The sequence below is a fragment of the Colobus angolensis genome, unplaced genomic scaffold (genome assembly GCF_000951035.1).
Source record: "Colobus angolensis palliatus isolate OR3802 unplaced genomic scaffold, Cang.pa_1.0 Scaffold1, whole genome shotgun sequence".
Classification (NCBI taxonomy): domain Eukaryota; kingdom Metazoa; phylum Chordata; class Mammalia; order Primates; family Cercopithecidae; genus Colobus; species Colobus angolensis.
The window spans coordinates 3,085,627-3,105,853 of NW_012110918.1; the positions used below are offsets into that span (position 1 = coordinate 3,085,627).

Consider the following 20,227-nt stretch of genomic DNA (forward strand, 5'->3'; position numbering starts at 1 on the left):
TCAGGATGGTCTCAATCTCCTGACCTCGTGATCCGCCCGCCTTGGCCTCCCAAAGTGCTGGGATTACAGGCGTGAGCCACTGCGCCCGGCCCAATGCATTTGATTTTTAAGAATTTTATTGACTTTTTTACCATAAGAAAAGCTGCGTTCTAGGTGCTATGAGAATACAAAACGTATTTAAAATGTAGTTCATATCTTAGTTGGGGAGATAAGCTCGATCACTTATTCATATATCTGGAGTTATCTAAGCTCCAGCCAGCTTGGCAGTATCTGAAAAGATAAAGTCAAGTTGTGTACCCCACACTCAAGTGGCTTCCAATCTAGTAGGGGAGACAGATATAAAATAAGCACAACATAATGGGATGCACACAATCATATAGAAATCACTTCTAATAATTATTAAAAATATATAGTAAGGCCAAGCATAGTGGCTCATGCCTATAATCCCAGCACTTAGGGAAGCTGAGGCAGGTGGATCACCTGAGGTCAGGAATTAGAGACCAGCCTGGTCAACACGGCGAAACCCCGTCTCTACTAAAAATACAAAAATTAGCCAGGCATGGTTGTGGGCTACTGTAATCCCAGCGATTTGGGAGGCTGAGGCAGGAGAATAGCTTGAACCCAGGAGGCAAAAGTGAGCTGAGATCCCGCCACTGCACTCCAGCCTGAGCAACACAGGAATACTCTTTATCTATATCTATACCTACATATATATGTATGTGTGTGTGTATATATGTATATACATATATGTATATATACATATACTCTATTTTTACTCTGTGTGTATGTATACTGTATATACTATGTATACATATATATACTATATATATAGTAAAAAATAAATAGCTAAAAACAGTCACAGAAGAATTATCACAAAGCAGTTCATGACTTGGTAGTTGCCAAGTGGGAGTAAAGCTCACCTTGCCCTTAATGCGTTCTAGGAGTCACTAAGGGCACAGGAAGAAGAGACTGCTGGAAGGGGGCTTTCCCGTGAAATCAGTGAGTGGTCACGTGCGTATCAGTACAGCAAAGACTGAGAAGGCTTTCAGGAAAAACTTGTGGAATTCTATTTGACCTAATGTCACCCACATTCGTTTGACTGTGAAGCTCTTTTCCTCCCACTGCTTAGCATCCTATGGCTCTATCATTCTTTAAAATCGTTACGGGAAATGCTGGTGTAGATACCATTTGTAATTAGATAGTGGCTCTTGACCTCTTTGGAACATGGGCCTTTTGAGAAATGGATGGTCGAAGGGGATTGTGCACAATTCCTGTGCTCCTCGAAGCCTACCCAAGACCCCCCGCCTCCATGATCAGGGAAAGCAAAGAAGAGAAAAAAAAAAATCCCAGGTAGTGGGGGGATCTGTGTAGGTCAGATAGAAGAGGGTAGAAGATATGGAACTTGTTCACTGCCGGGCAGTTGGCTGTGAGGGAGAGATTATGTGGGGAAGAGGGGACACCAACTGTGGAAGACCTTAAATCCTTGGAATATTTGGTGTAGAATTCACAGGTTTTTTGTTTTTGTTTTTGTCTTGAGACGGAGTCTCGCTTTGTCTTCCAGGCTGGAGTGCAGTGGCTCAATCTCAGCTCACTGCAACCTCTACTCCCGGGTTCAAGCAGTTCTTCCTGCCTCAACCTCCCGGGTAGCTGGGATTACTGGCGCCCACCACCCACCCAGCTAATTTTTGTATTTTTTAGTAGAGACGGGGTTTCACCATGTTGGCCAGGCTAGTCTTGAACTCCTGACCTCAGGCGATCCACCTGCCTCGGCCTCCCAAAGTGCTGTTACAGGCGTGAGCCATCGTGCCTGGCCAAATTCACAGTTGTTGATAACTGATCAACTGTGAAAGTCAAGGGAAGCCAGGTGCCGTAGCTTATGCCTGTAATCCCAGCACTTTGGGAGACTAAGGCAGGTGTATCACCTGAGATCCGGAGTTTAAGACCAGCCTGGCCACATGGTAAAACCCTGTCTCTACTAAAAAATACAAAAATTAGCCCGGCATGGTGGCACGTGCCTGTAGTCCCAGCTACTCTAGTGGCTGAGGCACGAGAATCACTTGAACCTGGGAGGTGGAGGTTGCGGTGAGCTGAGATTGAGCCACTGCACTCCAGCCTGTGTGAGAGGGCAAGACTCTGTCTCAATTAAAAAAGGAAAAAAAAAAGTCAAGGAAGATGCCCCAGTCAAAGATGACTCTGCCAACAGACACTGGAGTCAAAGTTAGGATTATTTACAGAAATAAAATCATGGAGCTAAAACTTCAACACATGAAAACCTATGATACGATCGTGTTGAAATGCACCACTTTGCCTTTATTAACTAGTGCTCGGTCTCCCAACTGAAAATTCATTTTGATAATTGAATTTGCCATCTAACCGGGCATCCTACCTTGAATGGTTAAAAATCAGATTTGTCTGATTTCTAATTTTAGAAGGAACCAGGCTGACCTTCATTCCGCTGTTGCTAACTGGAGCCCTGTTACCTGGGTGACTAGATTTACAATATGTCAGTATGCAAATACCATCTGCCCAAGAGGAGAAAGGGAAGAAAGGCCTTCTTCCTCTAAGGGTTGTCAGCAGTTCTGGAAACGTCTTCCTCTGGGAATGGGGAGGAAGGCGTGCCCAAGAGAAGGAGAACAGGGAAGAAGACGTGCTGATTCATTTCTAGAGCCTCTCCCTCATTCTCTTCCCACAGAGGAGTTTGTGGTCTCCCTTAATGGACAGTCCTTAATGTATATCATTAGGATATAGACAGGAACTTAGATTGTACATCTCTCCTGGTAGAGTGAGCAAAAGGAGTAGTATACATCACTTTAGTGGATCACAAAACACTTAGATTCAGATAACTGGAATGGCTTAATGAACACTTTGAATATGCGATTCTTGCCTCCCCAAATGCCATTAGGAATCTAATTTCCAACTGGTAAGAGAGTGTGGGCTGGGCGTGGAGCCTTTATTGGACAAGCTCTGAAGAAGGGTGAAAAGAAGTGGATATTTCAGCTTATTTTCCTACACTTGAGGTTGACTGGGCAAGCGGAAGGGATTTTTCTCCCACAGAATATCTATATTCAGCACTTGTCCTGAGTATTGTTTCAGGCGAGGGCTTGGAATCACATTTGGAAACATTCAAATCCAAAGGCAGGGACGTTCTGCTTTCCTTTTCATGAAATAACTGTCACATCAGCTGTCAGCTGCAGGAATCTCTCCCACCCACGCATTTTGTGAGTCCAAATTAGGTGGACTAATTAATTGTAATTTTTACTTTCAAGTCTCAAGGACTTTGATGGGCGGCTGTGCTTCTTTTCATGGTTGTGTGCAGGAATTTATGTAGGAGGAAGATCTTCTAGGAGCAGGACCGAGGATCTCAGGCTCTTGGCTTCTGATTTCGTCCCCAGGATTACTTCCCCTGTGACCTCTCCTCTTTTTGCTCTCCTTGGCTCTGCTGTCTCTCATCTCTTTGGTAAAAAAGAACTCTTCTTACCATCAACCTGAAACTGTCAGCAGCATGCAGGAGTGAGCAGTCACTTTACTTGCTGTGACGTTTTCATCACCTAGCCTTTTTTATCTGCATGTCAAGCAAGTGGCTGAGGAGATTAATGCCTGAGTGCATGCTGGGGCTAGATGGGCTGGGTTCAAGTCCCAGCTCTACTACTTACTACCTGGGTGACATTGGGCAAGTGACTTAACTTCTGTGCATCAGTTTCTTCATTTGTCAAATAGGGATTAAAAACACTACCTTCCTGATTGCATTGTTGAGGATTAAATAGTATAAATAGTTTAGAACTGTGCTGAACCTATAGAAGCCAGGGCTCTGGGTGGCAGCTTTTAAGATTACTTCTGTCATACATCTGCAGGGGTCCTGGTGAGGTAGTGAAGTTTTGCTGTGAGCAAGTAGATTTTCAGAGCTTGCTTGCGGGCAGTGACCTCCCCGTTCCTTCTTGCCATGCTAGTTTCTTTTTTGAGATGGAATCTAGCTTAGTCACCCAGGCTGGAGTGCAGTGGCCCCATTTTCACTGCAACCGCCTGCCAGGTTCAAGCGATTCTCCCGCCTCAGCCTCCCAAGTAGCTGGGTTTACAGGTGCCCACCACCACGCCTGACTAGTTTTTGTATTTTTAGTAGAGACAGGCTTTTCGCCATGTTGGCCAGGCTGGTCTCGAACTCCTGACCTCGGGTGATCCATCTGCCTCAGCCTCCCAAAGTGCTGAGATTACAGGCATGAGCCACCACGCCCAGCCATGCTAGTTTCTATTCATGCACAGATCAAGCCTAATTTTCCATGTGGCACACCCCCCTAACAACAGTACCCCATGCTGCTCTGTTCCTAACCCCTTGCACCCTTTCCATCAATGCTGTGTAATTAGCACATTTGGACATGAGGTCTTAGCTTCTCACACTAGTTGTATGTAATGTGAAGCTCAGCTCTTTGTTGTCCTCAAAGAATAATGACAAGATGCCACGTGGCTGGAGAGCCGCCTGTGATCGTTGTTCAATGGATGATGTGCCCAAGTGCATAAAACAGTGACTTGGACAACCACACCTGTCCTTTAGCTTACTCTTGAAGTCACTTATTTGGCTCTCTTATTGCTGTACATAACTTGAAACTATCAAAAGAAAGTATGAGATGCTGCAGCTGCTATGGAGGAAAGTCTGACAGTTCCTCAAAAGGTTAAACATGTTGTTACCGTGGGACCCAGTAATTCCACATCCAAGACAAATGAAAACATACGTCCTCAAAAGACTCACACACAGATGCTCATAACAGCATTATTCATAATAGCCACAAGGTGGAAACCACCCAAATTTCCATCAACTGATGAATGGATAAACAAAAGGTGGTATATCCATAAAATGGAATATTGTTTAGTAATGAAAAGGAAGTACTGATTCATGCTAAACATGAGTGAATCTTAAAAACATGTTAAATGAAGGGAGTCAGTGACAAAAGGCTATGTATTTTATGATTCCATTGATATGAATATTCAGAATGGCCACATCCATAGAAACAGAAGGTAACTTAGTGGTTGCTGGGGCTGGGAGGAGAACAGAATGGGGGATGACTGTTCGCGGGTATGGAGTTTCTTTTGGAGATGATGAAAATGTGGAATTGGATAGCAGTGATGATTTCACAACCTTGTGAATATACTAACAGCCACCAAATTGCATATATTTTTTAAAAAGTATGGGAAACACCTATATGTTCAACTATAGAGCTTAAAGTCATCTTTAAGATTACTTTTTCAACAGTAGTTGTCACCTAAAATAGAATAAAAAGTGACTTGATCTGCAAGCAAAACATGAAAAATGCAAATGATCAAGAATGGCTTTTTCACCCCAAATTGTTGGATATAAATTATGTACATGCAATTTGTAAGTAAGCTCTGTGGGACTCAGTTGCCTTCTGTGTTGCGATTCTGTAATTTACTACATTCCTGGACAGGCCATCAAAATAATACTGAAAGCAGCTTCTATAACAGAAATAGAAGTGCTTTTTCAGGTCATGCCTACCACCACTCCTGGGTTCCCTAAGGTAATAATTCATAGCTACCTCTTTGTGGTGCCCTTACAAAGAGTGATTTAACTGTTTGTAAAGGTGTTTGGACCTTTTTGACGTCAAAGAGACTTACTGAATTAAACTTATCTTATGTTTGCAACCAGAATATTTCAAGGGGATGCCTTCCAGCCCCCTAAAAATTAACCATCTTAGCTTATCAGGGTTTAATCGGGACCCTACTGATTGACTCTTCTGGTTTAATTAAATAATGGGGTTGAAATCCCTACCCGGGCTGTCTCAGTACTTATTTGGAAGAAGGATGTGAAATACTCAAGCACCACCTAAAATGGACTTTGCAAGAATAAGTGGTCTAAGAGAGAACCTAGAGTTGACTTTAAAACATCCTGTAATCATGTCACACCTGTTAGGATGGCTGTTATCAAAAAAAAAAAAAAAGGAAAATGATGGGCCAGCCATGGTGGCTCATACCTGTAATCCCAATACTTTGGGAGGTGAGGCAGGAGGATCAGTTGAGACTAGCCTGGGCAACATAGCAAGACCCATCTCTACAATTTTTTAAATTAGCCAGGCATAGTGCTGTGTGCCTGTAGTCCCGGCTATTCCAGATGCGGAAGTGGGAGGATCGCTTGAGCCCAGGAGTTTGAGGCTGCAGTGAGCTATTTCACACCACTGCGCTGTAGCCTGGGTGACAGAGCAAGACCCTTTCCCTAAAAGTATTTTTAAATGTAAAACAAGTGTTGGTGGAGATGTGGAGAAATCAGAACCCTCCTGCATTACTGGTAGGGACGTAAAACTGTGGAAAACAGTTTGGTGGTTACTCAAAAAGTTGAACATAGAATTACCAAATGATTGAGCAATTCCACTTCTAGGTCTGTACTCAAAATAATGAAAAGCAGAGACTCAGATACTTGTATACTGATGTTCACAGCAGCATTCTTTTTTTTTTTTTTTTTTGAGATGATGTCTTGCTCTGTCCCCCCAGGCTGGAGTGCACCAACGCTATTTCGGCTCACTGCAACTTCCGCCCCCTGGGTTCAAGCGATTCTCCTCTTTCAGCCTCCCAAGTAGCTGGGACTACAGGCGTGTGCCACCACACCTTGCTAATTTTTGTATTTTTTGTAGAGACAGGGTTTCACCATGTTGGTCAGGCTGTTCTTGAACTCCTGACCTCAAGTAATCCTCTTGCCTTGACCTCCCAAAGTGCTGGGATTAGAGGTGTGAGGCACTGGGGTGCCCAGCCAGAAGACAGAGTTTTTTAAATGTAGCATTTCCCGGAACTGTATCACACTTACTGTTTTCCCTGTCTTCACTGACTACCTCAGGAGAGCAGGAGTTGACACCCATTTGCTTTCCTCAATCTGTTACCTGCTTCTTTTTACCAAGGAAGAAACACTCTCAGGCCAACTGTGGCCTCCCTGCCACCAGCCACACACCCTCTCTGGCTACAAATACCATCCATGCCTGTGGAACCTGGGGCTTCTAAGTGGGGTGAGCAAAGATGCTGGAACTTTCCAAGTCTCAATCCACATATATAATTTGGTTATAACTGTCTCCCAGTCTTGCTAGGTAGTTACCAGAACCCCAAAACCACTTGCCAAGCCAGCTAGCATCTAAGTAAGCAGAGGAGTCCGGTGACCCTCAGATATCACTGAGATCTTGTTTGTCTAGGCATGAAGTGCCTTGAATAACTCTTTCAAAACATTAAGAACTCCCGTTGTTCAATTGTACCTGAAGCAGCAAGTGCTTCTCTTTGCATTTCCTTCACCCTCTGTTCTCAGAAGGTCTCAAAGACGGCGAAACTAATTGCTGTCATTCCTGAAAGATTTCTGCTTTTAAGTGGTACTGTGGCTTCCCTTGATGCTACCAGCCATTTTCATTAAGGATTTCATAAAGGGTTGACTGACAGGTGCATTAGGCTTCACAAACAACGGTTCTTTTCATTCTGGAAAGGCCTTGCTACCTTGGTAGTGGATAGACCTTTCTGCCGGGAAGACCTCTGTTTATGGGGCTAAGGTTACAGAGATGACAAAGGGGTCACAAGCAGATGGCGCAGGATATGTTTCCTGGGAAAGCTCTATCTTGATTTTCCCCCTTTTTGGTCTTGTGATTGACTGTGGGTTTATGTTCTGTAGTAAACACAAGAGCCTTGATTGCTCACTAAAGGTCAGACTTGTCAGCAAACCTCTCCATTAACTTGAGTTGCGATCGGTTTCACATTTCCTGGCAAACTGTTAGAGAGCTCTGATGAATGCATCAGTTTCCTTCAGTCTTCTGGCTTCAAGGCAGAAACGCTCAAGAAATGCCCCCTCTTCGCCAGACACCAAGCGTATCTTGTTTGCAGCTCTGCATCCAGCATCTGCAGGGCTTGGCATACATGTGAAATGCATGTTGAATGATGAAACGGAGTGCACAGGACCGTTAAGAACTGATACCATCTCCACAGCCAATGTGTGAAGAAATCCCATGTTCTGCTTCTAGAACCAACTGCCCTTGTGGTTCTGGCAGTTCCTGCCTTTGGTCTCTTAATCATTCTTCATGGGCTCCCACTAATGGCTAATTTGCTCAGCTTGTCATTTATAACTACAAGGACATGACACCCACTGCCTTAGCCAGTGCTTATCAAGTAGCCTATAAGTGCTGCATGTTACCATCTTGGCTTTTCAATTTATGAGTCGAGTGAATTCTCGGGGCTCAAACATCACCCCTAAAAGCGAGTCAGTGTTGGAAGAAGCAGCAAAATATACATGCACTCTTACTTGCATAGACTATGAAGACTATTGTTACTCTCCTGGACTCAGTCAAGTAGATTATTCTCCTCCATGGTCGAGTGCCCTTGAGACGATTTGCACAGTCTTACAGCAACCGCAGGGATAGAGGTTGTGCTGGCACCAGCACGAAGCATAGCCTGAGCCCTTCCCTTGGAGTTCAGTTGCTCTATTTCTATTCAGTTCAGTCCAGAACTTAGGATGGGTTAAGCATCAGCGTCCAACACAGTTTATATTAGTTTGTCACAAAAGGGGGATTTTTTTGAATTAAGTTGTTGATAACCCAGCTTCTTCTTAAATCTTTTTATCAGCTTTTTCATTCCCATACCCTGGCATAATGACACAGGTATTACGTCAACAAGACACCTCCGAGGGCTGCTTATAAAAACTCAAGAGAGAAGAGAAATATGTGATGATGCACTGATATCCTGAAATATGAGCTGCTGGTTTGTGTTTTCTTTGTGGGATCGGATATTGGTTTTCATGGTTTATTGACCTGCCTGAGAGACATCTGACAAAACACCCAAGAACTTTACACCTTTTTTTTTTTTCTTTTTTAACCTTCCTGTCTACATGGAGAAATCCACACACTGAATCACAGGGCCTGGAAGACTGAGGGCTTAGCCAGTCATGTTCTCAGCTTGGGCAGAACCCAAATCAGATCCAGCTGTTGGAGGTAAAAATACATGCTGCTTTCCCAAAGGAAAAAGGAATTGGAATTGGTCTCGCTGTAGAGTTACTCTCGGGCAGAACTTTGGGATAAGGAGCAACTGGAGAGGGTAGACGGTGAATGTGATGTTCATGTGACATTCATGCTTATTGAGGAATGTGTTCTCATTGAGACCGGATCAGAACGCATTTGGGTTCAGTTAATTACTCCTTCCTTTCTGCCGGGTCTTTGTCTGCAGCATGGCCCACGTAGTCAGTACCTTGTTCCATGGGAGCATCACCGACGGGAATCCTCCAGAATGGTCGTATATTAAAGACCTCTCGGGCTGGGTGTGGTGATTCATGCCTGTAATCCCAGCACTTTGGAAGGCTGAGGCAGGTGCATCACTGAGGTCAGGAGTTCAAGACCAGCTGGGCCAACGTGGTGAAACCCTGTCTCCACTAAAAATACAAAAATTAGCTGGGTGTGGTGGCACATGCTGTAATCCCAGCTACTCAGGAGGCTGAGGCAGGGGAATTGCTTGAACCCAGGAGGTGGAGATTGCAGTGAGCCGAGATCACACCACTGCATTCCAGCCTGGGCGACAGAGTGAAACTCCGTCCCCCACCACCAAAAAAACAAAGACATCTAGGCTCAGGGCACAGCAAGCAAAGAACTCCCCTGGCATGGCAGGAATCAGGGAATCTCAGGGAACATTGTTTCTCCGGGGAGTCTTTTTATCTTTCTCCTAGTCTTCTAGGCTCAATACCTTTCATGAAGCTTCCAAACCAAAGGTTCATCAAATAGAAATAATTTTAAAAATTATTTCATAATAAACTTTAATATTTTTTTCATAATCATAAAGTAATTGTTAGATGGTTACCTTGAGGCATGAGCCATACTCACTGAAAAATGACAAGTTCTGAGCCTTTTTCATTGTGATCAAATATACATATCATAAAATTTACCATTTTAATCTTTTTTTTTTTTAAATGGGGTCTCACTTTGTTGCCCAGGCTGGAGCACAGTGGCATGATCATAGCTCACTGCATTGCAACCTGGAACTCCTGGGCTCAAGCTATCCTCCCACCTCAGCCTCCTAAAGCACTGGGATTACAGGCATAGACTACCATGTCTGGCCCACTGTAACCAATTTTAAGTGTATATTTCAGTGACATTCAGTACATTCACATTGTTGCAAAACCGTCATCACCATTTACCTCCAGAAGCTTTTTTTTTTAATCATCCTAAACTGAAATACTGTGCCCTAAACACTCCATTACCCACTCTTTCCAGCCCCTGGCAGCTACCATTCCACTTTATGTCTCTTCGAACTTGACAGTTCTAGCTGCCTCATCTAAGTGGAAATTCTCAAGCTTTTTATAATACTTATGGGAAGTAGTCAATCTGACTGCCATCTAATGAAATTTTTACAGAAGGAAAAGATAGTTTTGAGCAGATGGTCAAGTTTCCTTTGGTTTTGGCATTATACAAGTATATGGCAGTTGCTTCATTCTCTTATACTTTCTGGAACCCGCAGCATAACAGGGATATGAATGAAACAGATCTGCAAGTCACAGTCAGACATGTGGCCAAGTAGAAGGAGCAGTGGCGAGGGCAGTTGGTGTACAGTTTTATTATACAATTTACGAAGCATTTTAATTTTTAAGTTTTTTTTTTCTCACTTGATTCTCACCATGTCTTGTGAGGTATTCTATTAGTTTCGTTTTAATGATAATAAACTGTGGCTCAGAGAAGTAAGTCGTCTAAGGTTACAAAGCTAGTCAAAGGTAGAATCAGGACGCTGGCTTCACGTTTTCATTTTTAAAACCCCATTGCTTTCCATCACAGCCCACTGTGAACAATTATCACCTCTCTGGAGGCCCAGGTAATAGCCAGTCCTCAGGGAGGGAGGGCCTCTCCAAATGCAACCCTAATTACTAGTGCTCCACCTCACCAGCTTGGAAATACGTGGAAACGCTCTCTTTTTTTATTTTATTTTTTTATTGAGACAGAGTCTCACTTTGTCACCAGGCTGGAGCACAATGACGTGATCTCCGCTCACTGCAACCTCCGCCTCCTGGGTTCAAGCGATTCTCCTGCCTCAGCCTCCCGAGTAGCTGGGACTACAGGCACGCGCCACCACACCCAGCTAATTTTGTATTTTTAGTAGAGATGGGGATTCACCATGTTGGCCAGGATGGTCTCAATCTCTTGACCTCGTGATCCGCCCCCCGCAGCCTCCCAAAGTGCTGGGATTACAGGTGTGAGCCACCACGGCCGGCCACATGGAAACTCTTGACCTCCCTCCGAGGTCTGACCAGCCAGCCTCCAGAGTCTTGGTGAAGCCTTGGTGGGGCATCATTGCTCCACCCTGAATCCAAGTTGGTCTAAATTAGGGTCTAGCCTGGAATTTCCATTAGGAAAATGTGAGCCACAGATGAAAAGCATACATGTAATTTTAAATTTTCTTTTTTTTTGAGACAGAGTCTCACTTTGTCATGCAGGCTGGAGTAAAGTGGCACGATGTCAGCTCACTGTGAACTCTGCCTCCCGGGTTTAAGCAATTCTCCTGCCTCAGCCTCCCATGTAGCTGGGATTACAGGCACCCAGCACCACATCTGGCTAACTTTTGTATTTTTAGTAGAGATGAGGGTTTCACCATCTTAGTCAGGCTGGTCTTGAACCCCTAATCTCATGATCCACCTGCCTCAGCCTCCCAAAGTGCTGGGATTATAGGCGTGAGCCACTGCGCCCGGCCTAAATTTTCTAATGGCCACATTTAAAAAAGTGTGTAGAAAGAAACACATAGGCTGGTTCACAGTAGCTCACACCTATAATGCCAAAACTTGGTGAGGCTGTGGTGGGAGGATGGCTTGAGGCTAGGAATTTGAGGCCAGCCTGAGCAACATGCAAGATACCATCTCTACAGAAAAAATACAAAACTTAGCTGGACGTGGTGGTGCTTGCCTGTAGTCCCAGTGGACTCAAAAGGCTGAGGTGGAAGGATTGCTTGAGCACTGGGGGTCAAGGCTGCAATGAGCTATGGTCATACCACTGCACTCCAGCCTGGATGACAGAGTGAGACCCTGTCTCTAAAAAAATAAAAAAGAAAGAAAAGGAAAAAAAAAAGCAAGTGAAGTTAATTTTAAATATATATATTAGTTAACCCAGTATGTAAAAAATATTTCAATCAACATAAAAATTATTAATGAACTATTTCGCTTTTTTTTTGTAGTAAGTCTTCCAAATCTAGTGTGCATTTTAGACTTAAACAGCACTCCCAAGACAGATGCTAAATTTTCATTGGCAGTACTTGATCTTTATTTAGAATTCATAAAATTCCCAGTTGAAAGAGTAGATTCACATACCCAAAGTGTTTCAAACATATATGAAGGTTTTCTAATAACGGAATCAAGCACCAGTCTTAAATTTAAATTAATTAAAATGAAAGAAAATTTAAAATTTGGTCCCTCTATTCCATGGGCCACGCTTCAGAGGTTCAGTAGCCACACATAGCAAATAGCTTTGGTCCTGGGCAGAGCAGATCTAGATGAACTGCTGAGAGTGGCCCAGACTGGACCCAGCCATGGAATAGAACAAGGGTCTGCAAATTTTTTCTGTAAAGGGCCAGAGAATAAATATTTTCAGCCCTGGGGATTACATAGTATCTCAAAGTATTCAACTCTGCCATTGTAAGTGAAAGCAGCCGTAGAATGAATGAGCATTGCTGTGTTCCAATAAAACTTTATTTACAAAGCAGGCACCAGCCTGCATACTTTGCCAACCATTAGATTAGAACATTTGTCCTAGGGCCTTAGCTGTGCTGTGGGATTACCAGAAAAACAGACAGCTCTCACCTCTAGCTTTCTGAGACGAGGTTGTCAAAATCTGGACTCACTGGATCTCCTTTCCTGTGTGTAATTAGAATTTTGACACCACTTGGTGTGAAGTAATGATGGGCCGGAGTCCTGCGTAGTTTATCCTTCAGGCACTCTCTGCAGTGGACAGTTTGTGCGTCCTGAAGCAATTGCTTCCCTGTGCTTTAAGATCCATGTATTGACAGCGGAGAAAGCTGGAAGAAAGGCTTCAACAAAAGCATTAATGGTGATGTGAAGAATGCAGGAAACTCCCAAGAAAGCCAAATGATATCACTCTCTGCTTTTCCATCTATCCACATAGCCAGTGTGAGGCAGGAATCACACACATTTCACAGCTGGGTAAATATGTGATTTCACATTAAATCAGAGGGACAGGTGTTTCTCTGTGCTTGTTAGGTGATGTGGCATCTGCTAATTTTGATGGTAAAGGCCAAAGTAAATAATAAATTCTGTTTCCTGACCTGGGGCCTTGAGGTCCCCAGGCAGGGAGTAACACCACCCAGTTTGGGAATCTACATTGCAAAGCCATGGTTCCTGCTGTTCACCTTGTGATGTTTGGAAATGGTATTGGGACTAATGGAGGGAAAGAAAGAGGACAGGAAGGGAGGGCATAGAGATGGGTTGGCAGGAAGATGGCACCCACTTGGTGCTTTAGGGTAGGGGGTTATGGGAGGCTGGTTTTGCAGAAACTCTGAGACACGGCAGCTGGGGAAGGGCGAAGTGAAAATCAGTCATGACTTAGAGCTCTGCTGACCCTAAAACTTTGGATCCAGTATTTCTTCAGGCATGGTTGATGTTGAAGGTATTGTTAGCACTCATTTGATAATCCCTTACTGTACTCAGAAGTTTTGGCTTGGGGTTGCCTTTTTTAAAAATCAAGGTTCAAGATTAAATGACTTGGCTGGGTGCGGTGGCTCATGCCCGTAATCCCAGCACTTTGGGAGGCTGAGGCAGGAGGATCACCTGAGGTCAGGAGTTCAAGATCGGCCTGGCCAACCTGGTGAAACCCTATTTCTACTAAAAAAAAAAACAATAATAATACAAAAATTAGCCAGGCATGGTGGCGTGTGCCTGTAATCCCAGCTACTTGGGAGGCTGAGGCAGGAGAATTGCTTGAACCTGGGAGGCAGAGGTTGCAGTGAGCCAAGATCGCGCCACTGCACTCCACCTGGGTGACTCTGTCTCAAATAAATAAATAAATAAATAAAATATATGTATAAGAGTTTGCAAAAGTTCAAACTAATGAAACTGCTGGGCTTCTTCAGCACATTATGCAACTCTGCCTTGCCTCAAATTTTGCAGCTCTATCAAGTATACAGTGCAGTGTGTGGGGAAAGATCTGGATCCCATGATGTTTTTGACTATGGAGGTAATTATTTGGAGTCGCTGTTGTGACGATAACTCACAGAGGTTCAGTCTGCAGCATGGAACTGTCTCTAGTCATGATTGCCTGTAATGATGATTACCCAAACTCTGGCATTATAACAATAGATTTTACGAAGTTAGAGCATAATTGCTCCACCATTCCTTACATGTGCACATACTCAACAACTTCGATCTTTCAATCAGATTTTTGTTACTCATCTTCTGCAATAGCAAAGGTCAGAGGCAGTAGCTTTCTGCCACTTCCCTCTCCACTTTTTAAATTATAATGAGGCCTAGATTTTGAAAGCATTTAACTTGGTAAAGAAATAAGGGCTGAAGTTGTGTGGACTAGAATGAGTACAGGCCTCTGGGGGGTCAGAATCCCAATTCTGACATCTAGAAACTCCGTAACATGGAGAGAGTCTTCAGCCTCTCTGTGACTCACCTTCCTCGTCTGTCAATACCCACTTGGCCAAATCATTGAGAGATTAGAAATGAATATAGGTGGCCGTGCGCGGTGGCTCATGCCTGTAATCCCAGCACTTTGGGAGGCCGAGGCGGGTGGATTACGAAGTCAGGAGTTCGAGACCAGCCTGGCCAACATGGTGAAACCCCGTCTGTACTAAAAATACAAAAATTAGCTGGGCATGGTGGCACGCACCTGTAGTCCCAGCTGCTCGAGAGGCTGAAGTGGGAGGATTGCTTGAGCCTGGGAGGTGGAGGTTGCAATGATCTGAGATCACACCACAGCACTCCAGCCCATGTGACAGAGTGAGACCCTATCTCAAACCAGAAAAGGTGATTTCATCTTTAAATTTTATTTTTCCTTTTCCTGGTCTTATCCCCAGCACTCCCCACTTCCTGCAAGCACAGGTGCACACACACAGACCCGTGCACACATACGTTCACATTAAGAGTATTTTCATGTGACCATTCTGGAGAGGGGCGTGGCACAGATAGGAGACACAGGCCTTTGAGAAGACCCAGACAGAAGCTTGCTTCCATTGTCATGGTTACTGGGCTCAGTCCCTAGGGCTGGCTGCAGACCAGAGCCTTTCAGAGCATCTTCACACTCCCGTCCCTGCTCCTGCCTGAGAATGAGAGAGAGACCTTCGGGCACAGGTGTCTTCTCAGCTGTGAAACTAACTGCACTGTTGACTTGTACATTTCATCGGCCCCCTTAATTTAAAATCTATTTCTGTCTCTTATACAGACAAACAGGGGACCCGCATCCCTGCAGATTCTTAGGGAATAACCCCGAGTCCTCATTAGTTTGTTGCAGACTCAGGCCCCACTCCCCCATCCCAGAGGCATCGGTGGTCATGACCCATTGTCTGTCTCTAGTAGGGACGGCAGCAGGATCGCATCGTCCTGCGTCCTGACTCTGAGCAGGGTTGTGCCGCATGCAAAAGTTGTTTAGTTTCCTCCTTCCTCTCTCCCCACCCCCGCTCTCTCTTTTCCATCAAATTCATTTTGCCACTTTGAAAGTCCACTGGGGGAAGAAATTCCTGCTGGCCCTAGGGTTTTCAGAGAGGCAGGAAGGCAGATAGAATAGCTCATACAGGAAAAAAGGACAGAAAATGTCCATATAGTATGCTGCTCCACATGAGCATTTTAGGGTAAGACAGGTGAGTTTTGGGGCCTTGGACTGGAAGGCTCCACACTTTTCATGGAATTGGCTGAAAAGGAGCTAAAGGTACTGTAGGTGGTCCTCGGCAAGGAGCGGCCTTCGGGGGCTCGGATTCCGAACCTTGGCTGCACTCATGGTGGGGCCTGGGCCTCTGGAGCTTTGAAAAGCTTCCAGGTGATTCTAATATCCAGCCACCTTTGAGAACCGCTGTTCTAGGAGACAGAGGCTTCCGGGAGAATTGAGCATTTTGAGAGAGGGAGGATAGAAGAAATAGATGATATCTAATGCTCCATGTTCAGCAATGCCGCTAATTAGGCAGAAAGCAAGGGCAGAAATCACACACCCTTGGCTGTCTTGGGCCAAGCCAAGCAGGACTCTAGCTCCATTTAACCCTGTAGAATGCAAAGGGAGACTCCAGTGTCCCCCTTCCCAAGGTTTGGTCGGCTGCCAAAGCTTACAGACTGCCAGCCACCCCGCCGAGCATTTGCCAAGGTGATGGAAAATATTCACGGGAACACTCCGTCTCGACGTTCTACTCACAACTGGTTCTCTCCCTAGCTCCCAAGGAAAAGTAACATGAGGCCCATGTGGCTGCTTTCTCTTCTCAGCAGAAGGTGCTGATGTTATTAGTGGCTCGCCAAGCTGTGGTTGGAGGGGGATGTCAGGGGCATGCTGTGGGGCTGACCTTTCTGTCTCTGACTCTGTTTTGTAGTACAAAATTGGACAGCTGTACATGATCAGCAAGCACAGCCATGAACAGAGTGACCGGGGAGAAGGGGTGGAGGTCGTCCAGAATGAGCCTTTTGAGGACCCTCACCATGGCAATGGGCAGTTCACCGAGAAACGGGTGTATCTCAACAGGTGAGTCATGGCAGCCTGCATTCTGCCCAGGAGCCCCCTCCCACCTGACCCCCTGGTGTGACAGTGGAGGCTGTGGGTGTCTGGGATGAAAAGGTCACTTGGAAAGTAACTACATCCACAGTCTACGACCACCAATCTCATTGCTTTTGAAAACAGAATCTGCCCGGCCAGGCGCGGTGCCTCACGCCTGTAATCCCAGCACTTTGGGAGGCCGAGGCGGGTGGATCACAAGGTCAGGAGATGGAGACCATCCTGGCTAACATGGGGAAACCCCATCTTTACTGAAAATACAAAAAATTATCCGGGCGTGGTGGTGGGCGCCTGTAGTCCCAGCTACTTGGGAGGCTGAGGCAGGAAAATGGCGTGAAGCCGGGAGGCAGAGCTTGCGGTGAGCTGAGATCACGCCACTGCACTCCGACCTGGGCGACAGAGCGAGACTGTCTCAAAAAAAAAAAAAAAAAAAAAAAAAAACCAGAATATAGGCTGGGTGCAGTGGCTCACGCCTGTAATCCCGGCACTTTAGGAGGCCAAAGTGGGAAAATTGCTTAAAGCCAGGAGTTGGAGACTAGCATAATGAGACCATGTCTGTACAAAAGTTAAAAAATAAAAATCAACTGGTGTGGTGGCATACTTCTGTAGTCCCAGCCACTCGAGGGGCTGAGACAGGAGGATCGCTTGAGCCCAGGAAGTCGAGGCTGAGGTGAGCCACTGAACTCTAGCCTGGGTGACAGGGTAAGACCCCGCTGCTTTTACTTTTTAAAATTTTTTATTTATTTTACTTACGTGTGTGTGTGTGTGTGTGTGTGTGTGTGTTTGGTTTTGTTTTTGGTTTTTTTTGTTGTTGTTTTTTTTAAGACAAAGTCTCCCTCTGTCGCCCAGGCTGGAGTGCAGTGGCGTGATCTCGGCTCACTGCAACCTCCACCTCCTGGGTTCGAGTGATTCTCCTGCCTCTGCCTCCTGATTAACTGGGATTACAGGCGTGCGCCACCACACCCGGCTAATTTTTGTATTTTTAGTAGAGACAGGGTTTTGCCATGTTAACCAGGCTGGTCTTGAACTCCTGACCTCAGGTGATCCGCCTGCCTCGGCCTTCCAGAGTGCTGGAATTACAGGCATGAGTCGCGGCGCCCAGCCAGACCCTGTCTCTTTTAAAAGAAAGGCAAAAGAAATATAAAGCACTTAATCAGTACCTTGCACTAATGGGCAATGAATAAAGTGATGCTATATCATCATCATCATCATCAATTCTATGGTCAATTCTTAGGCTTTCAAGGCTTTAGAATCTTTCTATGTCTTTGGATGTTGTGGCCTTTATGCAGCATACAAGCTTGTTTGGAGCTGGTGGTCAGGGATATGGTATTTTCACTAAGTTAGGGATGGAGCTTTGTAAGAAATGAGTATAAAGGAGGAAAAAAGAAACAGGCGTCCTAAAGACAGAACGTGTATTGCTGAGCAAGTGCTGATGGCTGCCTTTGCCACCTTCTGCTGCAGCGGTTCTCAGCATTTACACGCATTTCAGAAAGATTCCCACTCTCTTCTCCCCAGAGTCTGAATGGAGAAGGTCTGGAACAACCTGAGATTCAGCAGTTTTAGGAGTGTCTCTGGAGATTTTGAAACAGGTGGTTTAAGGACTTTCTGTCTCTTCTCCCTCCCCCAAATGACGAAGTGCTGCTTGTGTCTGCGAGTCAATATGAGATTTAAAAACAACAACAAAACCACTGCTCCTGGAATGGTCCAGTTCCCATGGCCACGACCAGCAAAGTGGGCCTGATTTCCTTAGGAGGGGAAGAAGTGACGGCTGCAGAGTCCTTGACCACCTCGGTGTCTGGGCTCGAGCATCCCACCACCCCCAGTGTCTGCAGGTCACCCCCAGACTGACGCCATCTCGGTGAGCTAATGCCAGTGTCTGCCCTGCGCCGGCTCATTCAGCAGCTACTGGAATGATCAATGAGGCCGGCCACCCGGCCCTCCATCGGCTGCCGGTGAATCAGCTGCCTCAGCCATTCCCATCTCCACCGAGCAGGAAGCGCTCGAGCTGAGCCAGCCAGGGCTGACTGGCGTCTCTGGCTAATGGCTTTTCTATGTCATGCACTGACCTTGATCCCATATGTTTTTCATACGTGAGTGGGTTGGAGCGCCTGAAGATGGTCCAGTGGTGGAAATAACTCGTCTGCCAAGCCCCTCACCGAGGTCCTGGGCAGTACTTTGGTTTAGGGGTATCTGCTTCTGAAGCAGAAACAGTGCTTTTGTTTAAATTGAGGTGGAATTCACATAACATAAAATCAGCCAGGTTAAAGGGAACCATCGGTGGCATCTGGTACGCTCACAATGTTGTGCAAAACCACCTCTCTCCAAAAACACCTTCATCGCCCGGGAAGGAATCCTTGTACCTGTTGCGTGAGCGTACTAGGGCTGCTGTAACAAAGTGCCACTCACTGGGTGGCTTCGACAACAGAAATTTGGGGCCAGGAGTGGGGGCTCATGCCTGTGATCCCAGCACTTCGGGAGGCCGAGGTGGGTGGATCATTTGAGGTCAAGAGTTCAAGACCAGCCTGGCCAACATGGTGAAACCCCGTCTCTACTAAAACTATAAAAATCAGTCGGGTGGTGGTGGCACATGCCTGTAGTCCCAGCTGCTTGGGAGGCTGAGGCAGGAGAATCACTTGAGCCTTGTAAGCAGAGGTTGCGGTGAGCCAAGATCGCACCACTGCATTCCAGTCTGGGTGACAGAGTGATACCCTGTTTCAAAACAAACAAACAAACAAAAAGGAATTTACTGTCTCACAATTCTGGAGGCTAGAAGTTTGAAATCAAGGTGTCAGCAGGCGTGGTTCCTTCTGGAGGCTGTGAGGAAAGGATCTGGTTTGGACGTCAACCCTTGGCTTTATAGATGGCCGTTTTTCTCTCCACATCATCTTCCTCTATGCCTGCCTGTGTCCATGTCCAAATTTCCCTTTATTATAAGGACACCAGGCATTTTGGATAAGGGCCCACCCTAATGACCTCATTTTAACATGATTACCTCTGTAAAGACCCTATCTCCAAATTCTGGGTTACTAGGGGTCAGGACTTCACAGTATGTATTTTGGGGGGGACACGATTCAGCCTTTAATAACATTAAGCAGTTTCAGTACTTTGTTCTGTTCTATGGCTGAATAGTATCCCATTGCATGTAAGCATTTATTTTTTGAGCCCCAAGTACAAAGCAACTGTCAGTGAAATCTCCACCCCCTGGGTAGTGTGTGCCCATCTGTATAAGGTGGCATGTTGATCTCACAGGTATAGCCCACAAATCTGCAATCTGTAAACTTTTTCTTACTGTCTTCCTCCTTGAAAAAGTGTTAGCCTTTATGAGCGAAAGTCAAAGCAGTACTGGACTAAGGGAAGAGAGGTCAAGCTTCTGATCCTAAAATTAATTTCAAAAATTGATTTCAGGCTGGGCGCAGTGGCTCACGCCTGTGATCCCAGCACTTTGGGAGGCTGAAACGGGCAAATTGCTTGAGCCCAGGAGTTCAAGACCAGCCTAGGCAACATGGCAAGTCCCCGTCTCTACAAAAAATACAAAA

The 20,227-nt window shown here is 45.5% G+C and overlaps 1 protein-coding gene across 1 annotated transcript in view; it reads left to right on the forward strand.

Moving 5' to 3' along the window:
- Positions 1 to 20,227, forward strand: part of PITPNC1 (phosphatidylinositol transfer protein, cytoplasmic 1) — a 253,142-nt gene that overhangs the window by 60,656 nt on the left and 172,259 nt on the right. Inside the window, exon 2 of the mRNA XM_011954034.1 lies at positions 16,513 to 16,661. Within this exon, the coding sequence (XP_011809424.1) occupies positions 16,513 to 16,661 (149 nt within the window). The remainder of the gene's footprint in view (positions 1 to 16,512; positions 16,662 to 20,227) is intronic.